Here is a 20520-nt window from a genome sequence, read left to right on the forward strand (position 1 = left end):
CCATTTTATGGTTTTCTGATTGTTTTTGTAGTTCTCTGTTACATTCTTGTTCCTTTTCTCTCTTCTCTTGTATGTTGATAACTTTCTATAGTGTTGTGTCTAGATTCCTTTCTCTTTGTTTTCTTGTAAGTCCTTGTAGATTTTTGGTTTGTGGTTACCATATGCTTCATATATGCCAAGCTATGTCTATAGCAGTCTATTTTAAGTTGATGGCCACTTAAGTTTGAACACACTCTAAAATCACTGCCATTTTTATTGACCCTCCCGCTTCACGTTTTTGTTTTTTGTTTTTAGTCATTATTTTTTACTTTTCTTGTGTGGGTGTGGTTGTATTTTCTTTCCTTTTTTCTTTCTTCCTTCCTTCCTTCCTTTCTTTTTTTTTTTTTTTACAGAATTTATTATTGTAATTACACACAATATTCCTTCTTTGGCCTTTTATCTTTTGCACTAGCTTTAGTGTTGTTTGAGCCACTGTTTTATGATGTGTTTACCAGTGTCAGTGAGAATTGGGGGGGGGCAATATTTTCTTATTCATATTTTTTATTATTTTCTTCTTCTTAAAGTAGTCCCTTTAACTTAATAATTTCTTATATTTCTAGTTTGGTGGTGATTAACTACTTAAGCTTTTTCTTGTCTGGGAGGCTCTTTATTTCTTCAATTCTAAATGATAGCGTTGCTGGGTAGAGTGATCTTGGTTATAGGGGCTTGCTTTAATTTTTTTTTTTTTAATTTATTGATTTTAGAGAGAAAGAGTAAAGGAGAGAGTGAGAGAAAGAAAGATTGACCCATCATTCCAGACACTCATACACGCACTGGTTGACTCCTGCATGTACCTCGACCAGGGGTCAAACCCATAAATATGGTGTACTGGGATGATGCTCCAACCAACTGAGCTACCTGGCCTGGGCTGTAGGTCCTTGTTTTTCACAATTTAGAATATCTGTGCAAATCCCTGTGTCCTACAAAGTTTCTGCTGAGAAATCAACTGAGAGTCTTATGGGAGCACCCTTGTAGGTAACTAACTGCTTGTCTCATGTTGTTTTTAAGATTCTTTATCTGCCTGACCAGGCGGTGGCACAGTGGATAGAGCGTCGGACTGGGATGCAGAAGACCCAGGTTCGAGACCCTGAGGTCACCAGCTTGAGCGTGGGTTCAACTGGTTCGAGCAAAGATCACCAGCTTGAGCCCAAGGTCACTGGCTGGAGCAAGGGGTTACTCGGTCTGCTGTAGCCCCACGGTCAAGGCACATATGAGAAAGCAATCAATGAACAACTAAAAGTGTCACAACGAAAAACTGATGATTGATGCTTCTCATCTCTCTCCCTTCCTATCTATCTCTCTCTCTGCCCCTGTAAAAAAAAAAAATTGGTATTTTAATTATTATGTATCTTGTGGGCCTCTTTGGTTTCATTTTGTTTGAAATTCTCTGCACTTACTGGACTTGTATATTTATTTCCTTTACCAGGCTAGGGAAGTTTTCAGTCATTTTAAAAAAATAGGTTTTCAATTCCTGCTCTCTCTTCTTCTTCTGGTACCCTGTGATGACAATTTTTTTACAGCTAAGCAAGGAACTAGGAGTAAACTAAAGTGAAACAGGAAGGAACTGTGGAGAAAAAACTGACAAGTTATAGGCTGGACAAAGATACAGAATGCATTAGACTATCTTGGCCTACTCATTTCAGTTAAACACATAAACTAACAGATTAGGTATCTGCTAGTTTAGTATACTGACTCCCTTGGATTTGCTAAAATTTATACAACAATCAATAGGCATACATAAAGTCTTAGGAAAAGAATACCACTTAGAAGTCAACATTGAATTGTGTGGCCTGTGGTGGCAAGTGGCAGTGGTTGGCAAACTGCGGCTCGCGAGCCACATGTGGCTCTTTGGCCCCTTGAGTGTGGCTCTTCCAAAAAATACCATGTGCAGGTGCTGCCTCAGTAAGGAATGTACCTACCTATACAGTTTAAGTTTAAAAATTTTGGCTCTCAAAAGAAATTTCAATCGTTGTACTGTTGATATTTGGCTCTGTTGACAATGAGTTTGCCAACCACTGGGATAGACCTGGAATGCTGAAGTCGCTGGTTTGAAACCCTGGGCTTGCCTGGTCAAGGCACATACAACAAGCAACCAATGAACAACTCAAGTGAAGCAAGTGTGAGTTGATACCTTTTGTTCCCCCCATCTCTGTAAAAAAAAACACCCAAATTTTAAAAGAATCAACACTGGACACTAAAGTAATATTAAAAATAAAAGTTTGTCTACTACAATAAATGAGTATAAAATGCAATAAATTAGCCCTGGCCGGTTGGCTCAGTGGTAGAGCGTCCGCCTGGAGTGCAGGAGTCCTGGGTTCGATTCCCGGCCAGGGCACACAGGAGAGGCACCCATCTGCTTCTCCAACCCTCCCTCTCTCCTTCCTCTCTGCCTCTCTCTTCCCCTCCCGCAGCTGAGGCTCCATTGGTGCGGGGTTCGCCCGGGCGCTGAGTAGGGCTCCGTGGCCTCTGCCTCGGGCGCTGGAATGGCTCTGATTGCGGCAGAGCAACGCCCCAAGATGGGCGGAGCGTCGCCCCCTGGTGGGTATGCCGGGTGGATCCCCGTCGGGCGCATGCGGGAGTCTGTCTGACTGCCTCCCCGTTTCCAACTTCGGAAGAAGACAAAAAAAACCCCAACAACAATAAAAAATTAAAATAAATGCAATAAATTTTACAAATTAAGAACTGAACTCTTGCTCAAAGTTTAATTATTCCTGCCCTTCAGCTGCTTTTTCAAAGTATACATTCATTAATTAAAGGGCAGTGGAAGTGTTTGCTGTAATCTTGATTTCATTTCTAAAAGAACAAGCACAGGAGATACAAAGTCTCCCTCAGACACTCTGACTGCTAAGACCCACTTTGCATTTTTTTTTTTTTTTAGTTTCTTGTATAATGGACTGAGCCCCATTCAATCCAGAATCCTCACTACACTTTGACATGTGACGTCACTTAGGTCACTTCCATCATGATTGTGGACTCACTTATTGTCATCTATTTATTCCTGAGACTCATTTATTTTCATGGTAATAGGAGGTGATGCCAGGGCAGTTTTGGATGCTGCTTCACATTTTCTATTGGTGGGGGAAGAAGCAGTGATGATATTGGTTCTTCCACTGTGGAGGCTTCACCAGGGGGATTTTCTCTTGTGTTCTGATTGGTGTCTATTTCTACTTCACTAATTATAGTGTCAGCCTGATGTTTACCATCTGAACCCTCACCCTCTGCCATATTCAGGTTTTGTTCAGAGGATAAAATGCCAATGGATTTCTCCTTACTAGCAGCAAGACCTGCTAGATTCTTCTGTGCCTCTTCTCTTGAGAGGCTTCTCCATTTCATTCCCACGGGAGAGCAGTTTTTCTTTGACTTCTCTTAACTTTTTCTTTGGAAGTGGTATTGGTGATAGTACTGGCCATCTTCACTTTCCTTTAGATTCACTCTGCATGTTAGGCTTTTCCTCTTTATTATCTTTTGGGGAAGGAGACTTTTTTGGGGATGGTCTCCTTGTAAAGAGGAAGTTCCACGGGAGGAGGCGGTCACACCTAAGCAGGCCCCTCCCACCAGAGCCAGGCCCCTCCCACCTAAGCAGGATTGCTGCTTTTTTCAACTTTTTAGAGTTTTTATGTATTTTTAAAAATCCCAATTTCTTTTTATTAAAATTTTTTATATATTTATTTTATTGATTTTAATGAATTTAGAGAGGAAGGGAGAGAGAGACTGTATGTGCCCTGACTGGGGATCAAACTAGCAACCTCTGTGCTTTGAGACGATGCTCTAACCAACAAAGCTATCTAGCCAGGACACTGATTTATCTTTATTTTTTAATGTGGCCACTAGAAAATTAAAAATTACATATATGACTCACATATTTCTAATGGACAGCACTGTTAGAGGCTGAAGCTCAGAGAGGCTAAGCAATTTGTCTGAGGTCATGCAGCTAATGTGAAGCAAAGTCAGGATTTTAGCAGCCTGTTAACCATGTTGGACCTTAGGTTTTTTAAACTGTAGAATGAGGTTGATGATAACGCCTCTCTTATTAGGGTCCTACGAAGCTACACTTCTTTGTGGAAGTGCCAGACATAAATAAGCATCTCTTAATAAGTGCAGTCTAGAGAAAGTCACTTCCCATGTGTAAAGTACAGATAATATCCATTTTATAGTGTTGAGAATGATCTCCCCCCTTCTCATCCTGGGCTCTCCTGCTTCATATCCCACTTTACCTGGCTTTAGTTTTCTCCCAGCTGCCAAGCCATTATGGATACCCATAATCATCACATGGCATAGATAGAGACACATAGACATGGACATATACATACAGGTACATATAGCAGTATATTCACAGACATACATACTTCAAATTTGGCTTTTTTGCTTCTTACCTTGATGATAGAGATTTTGTTGTTGCTCTACCCTTAGCACCTAGGACAGTGCTCAGCATATATGAGGCACTTAAATATTTGTTGAAAAAATGAATAAATGAGAGACAACATAGACTGCTAAGTCTGCACCTGACATGACACTTCAGGCCTTCCCATCCCATGATCTCTTCAGATTTGTATACATCAAACTATCTTCTCACTAATTTGGTTTTCTGAATCTTTGTTCATCTCTTCCTTGTCCTGCCTGGTATTTTGCCATTTGGACAGGTGTCCTAGTCCCTACCCTGGGTTGGACACACCTTGAGGGCAGGAATGTCTGGCCAGCCTCCATTCCCAGCACCTGCATAGGCCGGTCACATCATGTTCCACGAAATTAAATTAAGAATAAGTAGTTGCAACTAAAACCACAGGAAAAAGTAACTTATCTTTCTAATATACAAAGAGCTCCTGGAAATAATCATAAAAGACCAACCACAGAGTAGGAACAAAATGGGTGAAAAACAGGGACAAAAAAGAGAAGGAAATAAAAGAGCAGAGTCTTAACTAAATAAGCCTGGCAGGCATGTACAAAAAACAACCAATGACGAGCTGACCTGTGGTGGCACAGTGGATAAAGCATGGTCCTGGAATCATAGGCTTGCCTGATTAAAGGCCATATGAGGGTTGATGTTTTGTTGTCCTACTTTCTGTTAAAACGAATCGTCTTAAAAAAAAAAAAAAAAAAAAAAAAAAAAAAATGGCCCTGGCCCGTTGGCTCAGCGGTAGAGCGTGGGCCTAGCGTACAAGGGGTCCTGGGTTCGATTCCCAGCCAGGGCACACAGGAGAAGCGGCCATCTGCTTTCTCCACCCCTCCCCCTCTCCTTCCTCTCTGTCTCTCTTTTCCCGTCCCGCAGCAGAGGTTCCATTGGAGCAAAGATGGCCCGGGCCCTGGGGATGGCTCCTTGGCCTCTGCCCCAGGCACTAGAGTGGCTCTGGTCGCAACAGAGTGAGGCCCTAGATGGGCAGAGCGTCGCCCCCTGGTGGGCGTGCCGGCTGGATCCCGGTCGGGTGCATGCGGGAGTCTGTCTCTCCGAACACAGAACACCGTTAACCTCACGAAAAACTAATACGTTATTGTGTAAGGGTAGCACCTGAACATATCAGTTAATTAAAACAATCATATCATACTCTTTTTCTTTCTTTGAACCTTATTTGGGCCCCCGAGGGGGGGTGCACCGTTCCCGGAAGTACTGCAATACCGGGTCGATGCGTGGAGTGGACGGAGCAAGCCCCTATTCCATCTCCTATTTCCAAAAATCCATTTAATATATTGTCCTCGGATAGAGGACGTATCAGATATTAAACTGATAAGAACAGATACTACACTTGATCTTAGCCAAAAGGCCGAGAAGCGATAACAATTATATCTCTCTTACCTGTGCCGTCCTCTTGCCACACATATTAAACTCACGGTGAGCCATATCAAGCATCAACTTAAGTCTCACTACCCAAGTGTCTTGACACATATATAGAATATATTAGATCCTGTGAAGGTTTTTTTTCAATTCTCTGTCTTTAAGTTAATTTTATATCTGTTTGGCACGGTGGCCATTGCTAATTTACATGCCCCGCCTATTCCGTAAGTGAAGCTCTTCCCTCCTCCAGACGACTTCTGCGCGCGCATGAATGGAATGTAGGTTGTGGCCGAGCTCTTTGTTGGTGCGAAAGACGGAGCCTAGGGGATTTGGGCGTCTGCGAACCCAACAAAGGGTCCTAGTCCGAAAGGAAGCCGTGGCGTCATCGGTGTAAAGACAAGAGGATCTCCCGGGCTGGCTTGATCCCGGCCGAGGGCTCCGCCGAATAGCCCCCGTCGGAGGTCGTTGGCAAGGGGCTTGTGGGATTGAGGGAGCGATAACTGAGCTAATGAGACTACCTTGGTTTACTCATCTAGAATCCGCATATGTCCTTTTATAAATGCAGGCATTTTGTTGTGCAACTGTTGCCACTCTGGCTGCAGAACTACTTATCATCTCAAATTGAAATTCTGTTCCCATTATTTCATTTTAACCAAGAATGATTTTCATCTTCTCCTGTTTTCCTGCTTAGCTAACATTAGTTTCACTCGACTTTAAGCCATGAAGCCCAAGTGTCTGACTTCCTTTGCGCAAGATTATTTTACTAAGATTCACTCTTGTTGTATGTAGCTACATTGTAGTTTGTACATTTTTGTTGCTAAATGGTTTCAGAGATAACTAATACGAGACACTAAAGCAGTAAAGATAGCTTTTAATCAATAATACACTTTTGTAATAGGAAGATGAACTGAACTTCAATTTGCACACAGGTGACTGGTGATTTAAGGTAGAAGGAGGGTGTAGCAAAGGGGGCAGGCAGGAGCTCAGTAGAGTCAAGGAAGTGAAAAAGTACAAAAAGTGGATGGAGACTAGTCCATGTGAAACCCATCTTGGTTTGCTAACCAGTGCTTACCAATGTTAGGCTCCCACACTCCCCAGAGGCTGGGGGGCCATCTTAGGTGTTGTCTGGAACAAACAGTAAGTTCTGGCAGCCTTGACTTTTCTTAGGCAGGCACTTTAATGGAGGCTGGGGACTTTCTAGGGATGTGGCCTTGAGCTATTTCTAAAGATGTCTTGTACTGGCGAGTTGGCTCAGCAGTAGAGCATCGCCCGGGTGTGGAAGTCCTGGGTTGGATTCCCAGTCAGGTCACATAGAAGTGCCCAACTGCTTCTCCACCCTTCCTCCTCTCCTTCCTCTCTGTCTGTCTCTTCCCCTCCTGCAGCCAAGGCTCCATTGGAGCAAAGTTGGCCCAGGCACTGAGGATGGCTCCATGGCCTCCGCCTCAGGTGCTAGAATGGCTCCGGCCACAATGGAGCAACAACCCAGATGGGCAGAGCATTGCTCCCTGATGGGCATGCCAGGTGGATCCTGGTCAGGTGCATGCGGGAGTCAGTCTGCCTCCCCCCTGCTTCACACTTTGGGAGGAAAAATAAAATAAATAATAAATAAATAAAGATGTCTTAAAGATATCTTCAGATGTTTGAAGTTTTTTCTCCATTGATTTATTTTTTATTTATTTTAAAATTACAATTATTTTATTTATTGATTTGAGAGAATGTGGGAGAAACATTAATTTGTTCCACTTATTTGTGCAGTCCTTGATTGATTCTTGTATGCGTCGTGACCAAGGATCAAACTTGCAACCCTGGTGTAACCAATTGAGCTAACTGGCCAGGGCTTCCCCCATTGATTTGTGAGTTCTTTATAAATTCCTGATGCAGGTTACTTATTTGTGTTACAGACATTTTCTCCTATTCTGTGACTTGCCCTTTTGCCTTCTTAATGTATTTTGGTGAAAAGAGCAGTTCATAATTTGCAAAATTAGACTTATCAATATTTTCTTTTGTGGTTAGTGCTTTCTTACGTCATTTTTTAAATCGACTGTTGTTTAGGTTTTAAGTTCACAGAGATATTGAGCAGAAAGTACAGAGAATTTCTATGTACAGTACTCCCTGCCCCCACACAATCATAGCCTCCCCAGTTAGCAACATCCAAAGCCATCATGGTATATATGTTATAATTGAGGAAGCTACTTTGAACTGTCATTATCACCTGAAGTTCAGAGTTTACATTACATTAAGGTTCAAAGTAAGAGTTCTACATTCTGTGGGTTTGGACAAGTATGTAATGATGTGCATCCATCATTATAGCATTATACAGAATAGTTTCACTGCCCTTACAGTTCTCTTTCCACTAATCCCTGGCAACCACTGATCTTTTTATTGTTTCTAGTTTTGCCTTTTAAGGCATGTCTTATAGTTGAGATCATACAGTATATAGCATTTTCAGATTGCCTTCCTTCATTTATGTATGCATTTAACTTTCCTCTGTCTTTTCATGGCTTGGTAAATCTTTTAACATAGCACAATATTCCATTGTCTGGATGTACCACAGTTTGTTTATCCTATTTAAGGACATCTTGATTGCATTCAAGTTTTGGCAATTAAAAAATGAAGCTGCAGCCCTGGCCAGTTGGCTCAGTGGTAGAGCGTCAGCCTGGCGTGTAGAAGTGCGGGGTTCGATTTCCGGCCAGGGCACACAGGAGAAGCGCCCATTTGCTTCTCCACCCCTCCCCCTCTCCTTCCTCTCTGTCTCTCTCTTCCCCTCCCGCAGCCGAGGCTCCATTGGAGCAAAGATGGCCTGGGCACCGGGGATGGCTCCTTGGCCTCTGCCCCAGGCGCTAGAGTGGCTCTGGTCGCAATAGAGAGACCCCCGGAGGGGCAGAGCATCGCCCCCTGGTGGGCAGAGCGTAGCCCCTGGTGGGCGTGCCGGGTGGATCCCGGTCAGGCGCATGCGGGAGTCTGTCTGACTGTCTCTCCCCGTTTCCAGCTTCAAAAAAAAAAAAAATACAAAAAAAAAAAAATGAAGCTGCTATAAAATATCTGTGTGTAGCCTTTCATGTGGTAATAAGTTTCAAGCTGACCTGGGTAAAAAACAAGGAACATGATTGCTAGTAAGAGTATGTTTAGTTTTGTTAGAAACTGCCAAACTGGCCTGGCCTGTCGTGGTGCAGTGGATAGAGCGCCCACCCGGAACGCTGAGGTCACTGCTTCAAAATCCTGGGCTTGCCCAGTCAAGGCACATATGACAAGCAATCAATGAACAGCTAGAGTGAAGCAACTACTTCTTGTCCCCACTCCTCTCTCTGTAAAATCAATAAATAAAATTCTTTAAAAAGAAACAACTGCCAAACTGTCTGCCAAAATGGCCGAACCATTTTGCAATCCTGCTAGCAATGAATGAGAGTTCCTGTCACTTTACATCCTCTCCAGGATTTGGTGTTATCCCTGTTTTGAATTTTTGACATTTCAATAGGTATGTAGTGGTATCTCATTTTATTTTTTATTTATTATTATTATTTATAATTATTTCTTCTTTTCCAAGTGAGAGGAGGGAAGCTAGACAGACTCCCTCATGCACCCGAATAGGGATCCACCTGGCAACCCCGTCTGTGGCTGATGCTCTGCGCATCTGGGGCCATGCTCTCAACCAAGCTATTTTTAGCGTCTGAGGAGGAGGCTTCATGGAGCCATCCTCAGTGGAGGGGGTGATGTGCTCAAACCAATCCAGCCATGACTGTAGGAGAGGAAGGGTAGAGGTGTGGAGAAGCAGATGGTTGCTTCTCCTGTGTACCCTGACTGGGAATAAAACCCAGGACATCACATGCCAGGCTGACACTCTACCACTGAGCCAACCGGCCAGGGTCTTATTGTTGTTTTAATTTGCTGTTCCCTTCTGACATATGGTGTTGAACATTTGCCATCTATCTAGCTTCTTTGGTAAGGTGTCTGTTCATATCTTTTCCCCATTTTTTAAATTGGGTTGTTTTCTTATTGTTGAATTTTAGGAACTCTGTATATTTTATTTATTTATTTATTTCATTTTTCCGAAGCTGAAAACGGGGAGGCAGTCAGACAGACTCCCGCATGCACCCAACTGGGATCCACCCGGCATGCCCACCAGGGGGCGATGCTCCACCCCTCTGGGACGTCGCTCTGTTGCATCCAGAGCCATTCTAGCACCTGAGGCAGAGGCCACAGAGCCATCCTCAGCGCCCGGGCCATCTTTGCTCCAATGGAGCCTCGGCTGTTGGAGGGGAAGAGAGAGACAGAGAGGAAGGAGAGGGGGAGGGGTGGAGAAGCAGATGGGCGCTTCTCCTGTGTGCCCTGGCCGGGAATCAAACCCGGGCCTGCACGCCAGGCTGACGCTCTATCGCTGAGCCAACCAGCCAGGGGCCGAACTCTGTATATTTTAGATAAAATATTTAGTATTTATGCATAAGGCTTAATTTCTGTTCGTGTTCTCCCAACTTTGAGGAGCATCAGTGATGCACCTTCTGTCCTTGCAGGAGCATTGGAACCTTAGCTCCTAGGTTCTAGAGTCTGAATTTGGGTCTAAAGTTCTATGGGACCATTTAGTATGAGCTCACTCTGGCTCTGATTTCTCCCCTCCTCTTTTTTGGGGGCCTCGGAGAAAACTGCCCCTAAATCAACAGTACAAAGTCTCACTACCCCTTAAGGGGAAGTGTGGGTGTGATGGGGCAAGGGAGTCTGGTGTGGCCAGCTCAGAATAGTGGAACAGCACCTTGAGTAAGAAGACAGTGACTATCACCTATCTGCCAAACAGATGATGATGATGCAAGTTCTCTCAGGAGTTTGGTCATGTGCTCTTTTGCAAATACAGTTATTAGTTCAATACTTTTTCTTTTCAGATGTGCGTTCCAAACAGGAGTATGATGAAAGCCATGTGATCACAGCCCATCGAGTGAAGAAGGTATACTGGCAGAGTCAGAATTTCCTGGCTACCTTACAGGAGGGTGGGAAGAGAGGGAAGTTTTGTGCTCTATCCAGGAGGCAGCACCTCCTGTGGGACACAGTGGGCAGCAGAGGCAGGGCCACCCTGTGCATCCATCATGAGGACCTCCCACGCCTCTTACATACTCCCTAAGGTGTCCTTCCCACCCCCATGGTCAGCCGCTTCATTAAACAAATACTGATTTAATTCCTTTATGTGCCAGGCACTGTTCCAGACCCTGGGGATAGAACAGAATACAAGATGCCCTTAATTCATTGTCCCTGCCCCACAGAGCTTTTTTTCTCCTTAAGGAACAGACCATAAGAGGTTCTATTTCATATACATTTGTCCACTATGGTTTATTCTACTTAGGGAATATGCCATACAGGTAGTTACTATAACCCAAAGATGGGAGCCACTCCCTTCCCTTTTCATCTGATCCCTTCCCAACTTCGTTTCTTCATTCCAGCTATTTAAAAAGAGAGAGCCCTGTAGCAGTCATCATGCCCCGCTCTTGCAGTGAGGACCTTTTCTTCACCCCCACAGGGCATCTTCTCTCTCTGGTCATTGTCAAAACTGGTGGCCTTCACTTAGGATCCATCTCTCATCTCTGCAGTCCTGACCACATTCTCCGCCCTTGACTTCATGTTCTCTCTTGCTTCGCTGTGCCAGGGTCCAGCCCCGGGGGGAATCCAGGGATCCCACAGGAAGAGACGGCGTCGGCATGAATCGAGTGAGAGAGCTGAATTCTTTTCTTTCTCTTTATTCTCTCGTTAGCATTTACTGCCAGGCATCTCTGCCAATGGCTGGTCTAACTTTACTTTTATACACACACACTAAATTACAATCACATGGTATTCAGAATACATTGATTAATAATTGTTTTTGTTTCACTATGGTTTCATATTTCTAGGCAACAGTTAATTCATTTCTATAAGCTATAAATCAGGTGGTAAGTCATTCAAAGTACAGTTATACAATAACTTGAACAGCAATAACAATATTGGTACAAACTTCTAAAAGGTCAGTACTGATTAATAACTCTACCTTGTCTAAAATTCTATTGTCTAGTCAAATTTTATTTATTTACTATATTCATACACTAGTTAAGTTCTAACTTTATTCTTCTCAGAGTGTTCCACCACCTGCAGGTCAGGTATGCAAGAAGAAAGGAAAGTTTCTCTACTTTACCACATGAAAAGGCTAGGGAGGTAAAGTGATGAATTAAGTGAAGGCTGAAAGGTGCTCTGTGTATAGTTACTGTTTCCTACATATTTATAAGTCACAATCTATTTTTTCTAACATGATTAATAAGAAGAAATTCTCCTACAAACTTAACCCTTTACGAGGGATATCATAGCCAGCCTCTTATGTCTATGAGCCCAGTTCAAGGGGCTTACAGGCTTTTCTGTGGAACCCACACCCTCTGTCTCATTTCCAAAGAAATTACTACAAATCTACAGGGAAAGCCCGGTGCCATTATCCCTGTGCCATAAATGATAGCACACACCCAGAGAAGGGGGGATATAAGGCCAGATTAATTCAAAAGGTCAAAGGGGGAAGTATCGTTGTGCCTTTCCTCTGCGGTGACTTTGTCAACCCGCAGCCATTGGTCTTCACTGCGGTGACTTTATCAACCAGCAGCCATTGGTCTTCTCTGCTGTGACTTTGTCAACCAGCAGTTTTGGATCTTCTTCTGCTGTGACCTTGTCAGCCAGCAGTTGTGGATCTTCTCTGCTGTGACCTTGTCAGCCAGCAGTTGTGGATCTTCTCCCGCTGTGACCTTGTCAGCCAGCGGTTGTGGACCTTCTGCTGTGACCTTGTCAGCCAGCAGTTGTTGATCGGCTCCCAACATCGCTGGTTTCTTCTGTCTCTTGGTTCTGCTTTATTTTCTCCTTCTGTGACCTATAAAGAAAGCCACTGGCCTATCCTCGGTCTCTTTCATGTCTGTTAGTATACTTTCTTGCTCAGAGGTTTCACTCAGCTTCCAGCTTCAAGTATCCACATAGTTGAGCTGTCTTGTCAGTTTACTTCTAAAAATTTGTCTTGTAAAATTCCCATGCCACTGTACTGTCATGCATTCTAACTAAGGCTCTTTTCCGTACCTAACTCAACAGAGAGCTTGGGCCCTGGCTCAACTATTTTTCCAGGATAAGCTTGCTGCCTAACAAGTTTTCCCCAATCCAATCCATCATTACCTTTTTTTTTTTTTTTTTTCTGAAGCTGGAAACAGGGAGAGACAGTCAGACATGTGCCCGACCGGGATCCACCCGGCACGCCCACCATGGGGCGATGCTCTGCCCACCAGGGGGCGATGCTTTGCCCATCCTGGGCATCGCCATGTTGCGACCAGAGCCACTCTAGCGCCTGAGGCAGAGGCCACAGAGCCATCCCCAGCGCCCGGGCCATCCTTGCTCCAATGGAGCCTTGGCTGCGGGAGGGGAAGAGAGAGACAGAGAGGAAGGCACGGTGGAGGGGTGGAGAAGCAAATGGGCGCTTCTCCTGTGTGCCCTGGCCGGGAATCAAACCCGGGTCCTCCGCACGCTAGGCTGACGCTCTACCGCTGAGCCAACCGGCCAGGGCCCATCATTACCTTTTTTAAAATTGATTTTATTTTACTTATTGATTTTAGAGAGAAAGGAAGAGAGAGAGACAGACAGACAGATAGAAAAATCAATCTGTTCCCGTATGTATCCTGACTGGGGATTGAACCTGCAATCTTTGTGTATTGGGACGACACTCTAACCAACCGAGCTGTAGCTGTCGGGCCAGGTCCATCATTATCTCCTTCTCCCCCCCCCCCCCCGAATTGTCAATTCTCTGGCTCTGTCCTGTAGCTCTACATCCTCACTTCAGGCCTTTCTCTGCTTTCTGTAGCATGTTCAGAGCCCCTTCATAATGCGTGGCCCTCAGTTTCCAACTCAGCTCTTATGTCTGCACGTTCCTTTGATTCTGTCAGCACTCCCAACTCTGGGAAAGAGCCATTCTCTGTCTCAGCCCTTCACAACCCCTTAGCCAGACTGACACTTCTTGCCTCCCTTCCCCAGTGTTTTTGCCAGAGATTGCAGGACTTCAGGGAATGCCCCAGCCCAGCAGGACACAAAGCCCTTCAACTCCACACCCGCAGCCTTCTCTGCCTGTTTGCATCTCCTCCGGCGCACTTCCGCAGGCTTCTACTCTCCGCCATACCTCAGCGGCATCGCCTTGCTGCATTTCCTTCATTCTAAGATGCACATCCTCCCCCCTCCATATTTTAGGATTTCTGAAATTTGGATATATCTTACAATTGATTTGCACTTTTATTTTATTTTAGATTTTATTTATTGATTTTTGAATAGAGGAGGGAAAGAGAGAAAGAAAGAGAGGGAGAATGAGAAAGATGGGGGAGAAGCAGGAAGCATCTACAAGTAGTAGTTGCTTCCTGTATGTGCCTTGACCAGGCAAGCCCAGGGATTTGAACCGGCGACCTCAGCATTCCAGTTGACGCTTTATCCACTGAGCCACCACAGGTCAGCTGATTTGCACTTTTAATGTGGTACTGTCTTTCCCCAAAAGCACATGTAGTGGGCATCTGTTATTTTCCCCCTTTTTCTGAGGGGGACTTCTCTTTCTGCTCAAACCACAGGGGTCTAGTGGTACTCCCTAAAATAGTATCCGAACCCTGGCCACACTTCAGCCAAGGATGCAAACGGAACAAATCAGAATTGGAATTAAAGAAGGCAGGGTTTTGTTTTTGTTTTTGTTTTTGTTTTTTTATCAAGAGAGACAGAGATAGGGAGAGAGGTGAGAAGCATCAACTCGTAGTTGTGTCACTTTAGTTGTTCATTGAGTGCTTCTCATACGTGCCTTGACCAGGGAGTTCAAGCCAAGCCAGTGACCCTTTGCTCAAGCCAGCTACCTTGGGCTTTAAGCCAGTGACCATGGGGTCATGTCAATGGTCCCACACTAAAGCGACCCTGCTCTCAAGCTGGCGAGTCTGCATTTAAGCTGGATGAACCCACACTCAAGCCGGCAACCTTGGGGTTTTGAACCTGGGACCTCAGGGTCCCAGGCCAATGCTCTATCCACTGTGCCACTACCAGTCAGGCAGAGACAGCTGTTTCTATTCTGGTGGTGGAGTTTGGAGGATGGGAGTCTGAGCATCACTGGTGGCCATGACTTGGGCCTCAGGAAAAGTCTGAGGTGAAGTTAGCATGCAGGGGAAGCAGAGGAGCAGTGCTTGAGAGGGGGGTCTGGGCTTCAGAGCCCTGGTTCTGGTTTTCTTGGGGACAAGTCGCTCCCTGCCCTGCCCTCAGTAGTATTTATGCCAACAAATCCCTCGTCTTATGTACACTCCTGACTGAACTGTTGTTAAACTGACGGGGGGGGGCATCTTACAACCAATGGTCTCTTAAGATCTAAGAAATAGAGTCCGTGCGGTCCCCTGAACATACTGCTCTCTCCGAGCACAGGGGCGTGTGTGCTTTGCTCACCCTCGTCTCCTGGATGCTCCATGGTGCCTGGTGTCTGGTGGGCACTCAGGACCTGTTTGCTGACTAACGTGAGTGACTGGAAGCTGTTCCTTCTGCCTCAAACACACCCAAGCCCTTGCCCATCTGGCACATTTCGACTTGTCTTTACAGTCTCATCTCAAATGCCTCCTGCCCTGTGTGCTTTTTTTCTGAGTCCTCCAGACCAACTCAAGCATTTCCCTTAAAAAAAAAAAAATATATATATATTATATATATAAATATATATAATATATATATGTATGTATGTATGTATGTATGTATTCCAGAACCTAGCACAGTGTAAGTACAAAGTAGATCCTGAACGAACATTTATTAAATAAACGAATGAATGTCTAGCCACACCTCTTGCTGCCCTCCCACCTGCTCCAGCCTCTGTGGGCTGTTCTCACCTTTCCCTTTGCTTGTGTTCTTCCATATCCAGAACCTCCCTTTCCTCATTATCCCCTGTCTCGATTCTGCTCATCCTCTGTACCATCTATCTGCTAATTCCTTTAGACAAATGTGATTTCTCCCCTTCGAGTCCTGGGGAACCTCCCTCGTCTGTTCCTGCATGGGCCTTACCTTCCTTCCTGCCTGTGGTAGACGAGCCATGCACTTGTCCTGTCCTACCTGCAGGTCCTCTGTCAGGGCCTCTGTGTTAGCCAGACAGATTGCAAGGGACAGTCAAGCTCAGGTTCCCCTGAGTAGTGGGGCTTTGGGGAAGCATTGAGTCAAGCTCAGGTTCCCCTGAGTAGTGGGGCTTTGGGGAAGCATTGATGACTGACCCCTCAGCTGCTGTCCAGCCAGGCCTCCTTGAGCTCTGGGACACCCTGTGGGATCCCAGGCAGGTCTGGTTCTGCAAGAGCGCATTGATTTCTTGGCAGAAGGCACCACTGTCCTCCCCTTGCAATCTGCCACGGTGGTGACTCAGCCGCTTCCTGACTACTCTTCAGGACCTCATGGACCTGTGTGCCCATTCCTTCCTTTAACCATGTTTATGGCCTAACACGCCAGGCATTGTCCTAGAAGTTCAAGATACATTCGTGACTATGAAAGGACAAATGTTCCCACTCTCACTGAGCTTCATTTGAGCCTACAGTTGGCCTCATTTTGTCTGCTTGCGTTATGTCTTCTGCTTATTCAAGTCTTCTGCTTACTGCCCACTATGGGCAATTTTGACTTTGACCCCTATGGGCAACCACTGTCCCTAGAGAGGATGTGTTAGGTCAGTTGGTGGGTCCGTAGGCCAGCTATTCTTGGGCCAGGCACTTATTTCTGGTCCAGTCAGCTGTGATCAGCTTTTCACAGCAGGGTATGGGGTGTGGAAGATCCTTGGAGTTTAGTAGACTCTCCGGTCAACTCTCAGTGCTCCCGTGTCCCTGTGTAGTCAGGAAACAGGCATAGTCCTACCTCCAGCTCCACCCAGGACGGGTGTGCAGGGACTATTTGCTCAACTGCAACTGCTGTCAACAGGCTTCTCTCATGGTTTCTTTAGAAGGCAGACGAATATCTTATCCCGGACTCGGTGGATCTGGAGTGTGTGAAGTACTGTGTGGTGTATGATGACCACACCAGCTCCCTGGAGGCAATCCTAAGAGATGACAATGAAGATGACAACTCTAGCAATAGTGAAAGAGGTAGGTTTTCACACTTGCCACAAGAATAACAGTTAACAGTTACTGAACACTTTTGCCACAGGCCAGGAACCAAGCCAAGTGCTCTAACTGGGCAACTCATGTAGAACATCCCTCTGAGGACGGCAATATGAAGAACTGGGAAGGGTTTGAGGTCTTTCTCCTTGTAAGATGACAAGTGAGCCTGCCATCATTTCAGAGATGCTGGCCAAAGACCATGAGGCTTTTGGGTCAGAGACAAAGGATTCTATTACTCAGAGCAATAAAAGTAACCAGCATGTCATCATTCTCCTGCACTGGTGCCCCAAGCTCCAGTTCTCACAGGATGATATGAAGGGGGCTAAGTGCATATATCCATGCAGTGCGCTGTATTATAGGGGAACTCTGAGCTTAGGGAGCCTGAATCTTTTATAATGGGCAGAACGCCTGCCCATCCTTGGCTCTGGGAAAAAGAACTGTCCCTGACTTCCAAGGCTGTTAGTTATACAACTATCCTTGAAAAGCCAGTGCCTTGTTTAGAGGACATGTAGAGATGTGAGAAACCATGGAGAATTGTCTTCTAATAGGTAACATCTCCATTTTTTTTTAAAGAGACAGAGAGAGAGTCAGAGAGAGGGATAGATAGGGACAGACAGACAGGAACGCAGAGAGATGAGAAGCATCAATCATCAGTTTCTCGTTGTGGCACTTTAGTTGTTCATTGGTTGCTTTCTCATATGTGCCTTGACCGCGGGCCTTCAGCAGACCGAGTAACCCCTTGCTCAAGCCAGTGACCTTGGGTCCAATCTGGTAAGCTTTTTGCTCAAGCCAGATGAGCCCACACTCAAGCTGGCAACCTTGGGGTCTTGAACCTGGGTCCTCCACATCTCAGTCCGACACTCTATCCACTGCGCCACCACCCGGTCAGGCAACATCTCCATTCTTTAAATGGGTAAATTAGGGCCCAGAAAGGCAAAGTAACTTGCCCAAGATCCCACACCTAGTGAGTTAGTTATCTATTGCCATATAGCAAATTACCTCCAAACTCGGCTTGATATAATAAACATTAATTATCTCAGTTTCTATGGGTCCAGAATTCAGTAGCAGTTTAGCTCGCAGGTTCTGGTACAGTGTCTGTCCTGAGGTTATAGTCAAGATGTCAGCCAGGGCTACTGTCATTGGAAGATCTGACTGAGCCAGAATGACCTGCATCTGAGATGACCCACTCACATGGCTATAGCCGAGACGCCTCAGTTTTACTCTGGCTGTAAAGAGGCCTCAGTTCGCCTGACCTGTGGTGGCGCAGTGGATAAAGCGTCGACCTGGAACGCTGAGGTTGCCGGTTCAAAACCCCGGGCTTGCCTGGTCAAGGCACATATGGGAGTTGATGTTTCCTACTCCTTCCCCCTTCTCTCTCTCCTCTCTCTCTAAAAATGAATAAATAAAAAAATTAAAAAAAAATAAAGAGGCCTCAGTTCCTCACCACATAGACTTCTCCATAGACTGCTTGCATGGCCTCATGACATGGTAGCTGGTCACCCCTGCCCCCCACAGAGCGAGTAATCAGAGAGAGCGAAAAGGAAAGCCACTTGCCTTTTATGACTTAGTCTTGGGGCTTATACACAGTTCCTTCTGCCACATTCTGTTCATTAGAAGGATGTCACTGAGTACAGTCTGTCCTCAAGGGGAAGGCAGTTAGACCCAACCTTTTAAAGGGAAGCATTTGAAAGCATTTGTGGACTTTTTATAAAGAACTATACCTCAGTAAGTGGTGGAGCCAGGATTCAGACCAGGCAGTTTGGCGCTGTCCAGTGTTCTAATACCTGGGTAGTGATGTTGGAAAACAATGTAAAGTTACACCAGCCCTGAGCCGGAGCATTAAAACATGCGCAGTTCTAACCTGCTGTGATGATGCTCCTCCACAGCAGTCTCCAGTCAGCACCTGGCCGTGGGCTGCGGCTGTGGTGTTGGTGGCTCGGTCACTAATATGTGTGGGTGGTTCTGTGGGCTGGGGCATTCACGCCAACGGTCACTGGGTGGCACTAGGCTTCTACCTTTAATAAAACCTGTCTTCCCAGGAGGCCCTTAGCCAGGAAGATGAGTTGCAAACCTTCCCCAAGCTCATCTTGCTGGGTTCTGGTTTGCAACTCTGGGATTGTACGCTGGACCCTGAAATCCTAGAGAACAGTGGTCGGTAAAGATAACCCCCTTACATTCTGTAACTGACCTCACTGGGCTGTGGAGCCCCTATTCTCACTGGTTAGGAAACTGCAATCACAAAACAACAGCAACACAGCCAAAAACCAAAATCATGCATGCACAGACCTTGCCTACTCAAGGCATCTTTTCTCCTTTAAAGTGACATCTTTCGGGTAAATGCAGAGTCTTTGGGTAAAAGGCCTTTCAAGGTTTCTCTCACCACCCCCTTTTCCTTTTTCACTGTTAAGCGCCCACCTCCCTGACCCTCAAGGAAATCTGGGCATGGGGGGACATCACCATATCACAGAAGCAGGTATTGGTGTCTGTGTAGTCCTTTTCTGCTGGCCTCTGGATCAGGTGCAGCTGGCCTGTGTGGCCTTTGGCCATGGACTGTGCCTGTGGCCAAAATATCCGTGTTTGATGTAAGTCGTGTGTGGTTCCTTCCACCTTGACGGTGCATGGTGCTGGCTTCTTGTCCCCTCCTACCCAGGTTCCCCTGAGTCGTGCCACTGAGCCCTGGGCCTGTTGCAATAGGTTAACCACTCCCCGCCTCCGCTGTGGGGGGGTCTCAGAATCTCAGTGGGAAATGGAGCACAGGCTATTTTTGGTACCCCCCACCGCCATCAACCAGTGTGTTTCTATCTCCTTAGGAACCCAGGAAGTAGCTTCCCTTTGTCTTGGCCTCTGGGATGCTCCTCTAACCTTTTAGTATGCAAAAGGTACCCCTTTCTTATAAGAGCAACATTTCCTGTATGTTAAATCATCCTTCCTTGCAACATGTGGGTCACAGACCTCCACAAAGGACTCATGATATGTGTGGGTGGAGTTTCCTGGGCCACACGTTTACACCGACTATGAAAGGAAGTTCTGGGAGTTTGGGGATTTCTTTTCTCCTCCCTCAGCAAAGCTTGACTTTCAAGACAATTGTTTGGCTAAGGACCTCAAATAATTCAACTTAAAGCTCAGGCTGAGCAGCGACTCCCTTGTACTGGATAGCCACGCCCCTCTCCCTGAAGCAGTAGGTGCCCCAGTTCAAGGTGTGAGAAACTTCATGTCAGTGGAGAACTCGGGATTAATGGGAATAGAAATGAATGAATATAATGTTTCAAAAACATGAACCTCGTTACAGCCTTGGGTGGTTAAACTGGGCCCCGGGGATGTCCTCGTGGCTTTCCGTCCAAGTCTCTAATTGTTTCCTAGAGACTGGCCTTACCCCCTCTCTGACCCCGTCACCCTGCATGTGAATACTCCAGCTGGTCATGTGACATTGGCAGGGCGGCAACTGTCTGGTTTAAAGGCAGTACCACTGTGGCCTAGGACTCTCTCCCTAACTTACCTGGGCTCTCTTTCATGCCCCATCATTAGTCAGTCTCTTGCTCAAGAGGGAGATGGGGCTCTGAGTGAGACGCCGAGGGACCCAGGGCTTTCTGGCTTTCCAGTCAGGACCTCGTGGGTGGG

General features: G+C 45.8%; 1 protein-coding gene and 1 non-coding gene across 3 annotated transcripts in view; one reads left to right on the top strand and one right to left on the bottom strand.

The window, feature by feature from the left end:
• The window catches only part of STYXL1 (serine/threonine/tyrosine interacting like 1), a 73318-nt gene that overhangs the window by 20223 nt on the left and 32575 nt on the right, over positions 1 to 20520 (top strand). For both annotated transcript variants that reach the window (XM_066274504.1, XM_066274505.1), the window contains exons 3-4: positions 10678 to 10739; positions 16746 to 16887. In XM_066274504.1, coding sequence (XP_066130601.1) covers positions 10678 to 10739; positions 16746 to 16887 — 204 coding nt within the window. The remainder of the gene's footprint in view (positions 1 to 10677; positions 10740 to 16745; positions 16888 to 20520) is intronic.
• LOC136336781 (U2 spliceosomal RNA) lies at positions 5617 to 5807 on the bottom strand. The gene has a single exon (XR_010731597.1). It is a non-coding gene; the product is annotated as a U2 spliceosomal RNA (small nuclear RNA).

Source organism: Saccopteryx bilineata, chromosome 4, assembly GCF_036850765.1.
Source record: "Saccopteryx bilineata isolate mSacBil1 chromosome 4, mSacBil1_pri_phased_curated, whole genome shotgun sequence".
Lineage (NCBI taxonomy): Eukaryota > Metazoa > Chordata > Mammalia > Chiroptera > Emballonuridae > Saccopteryx > Saccopteryx bilineata.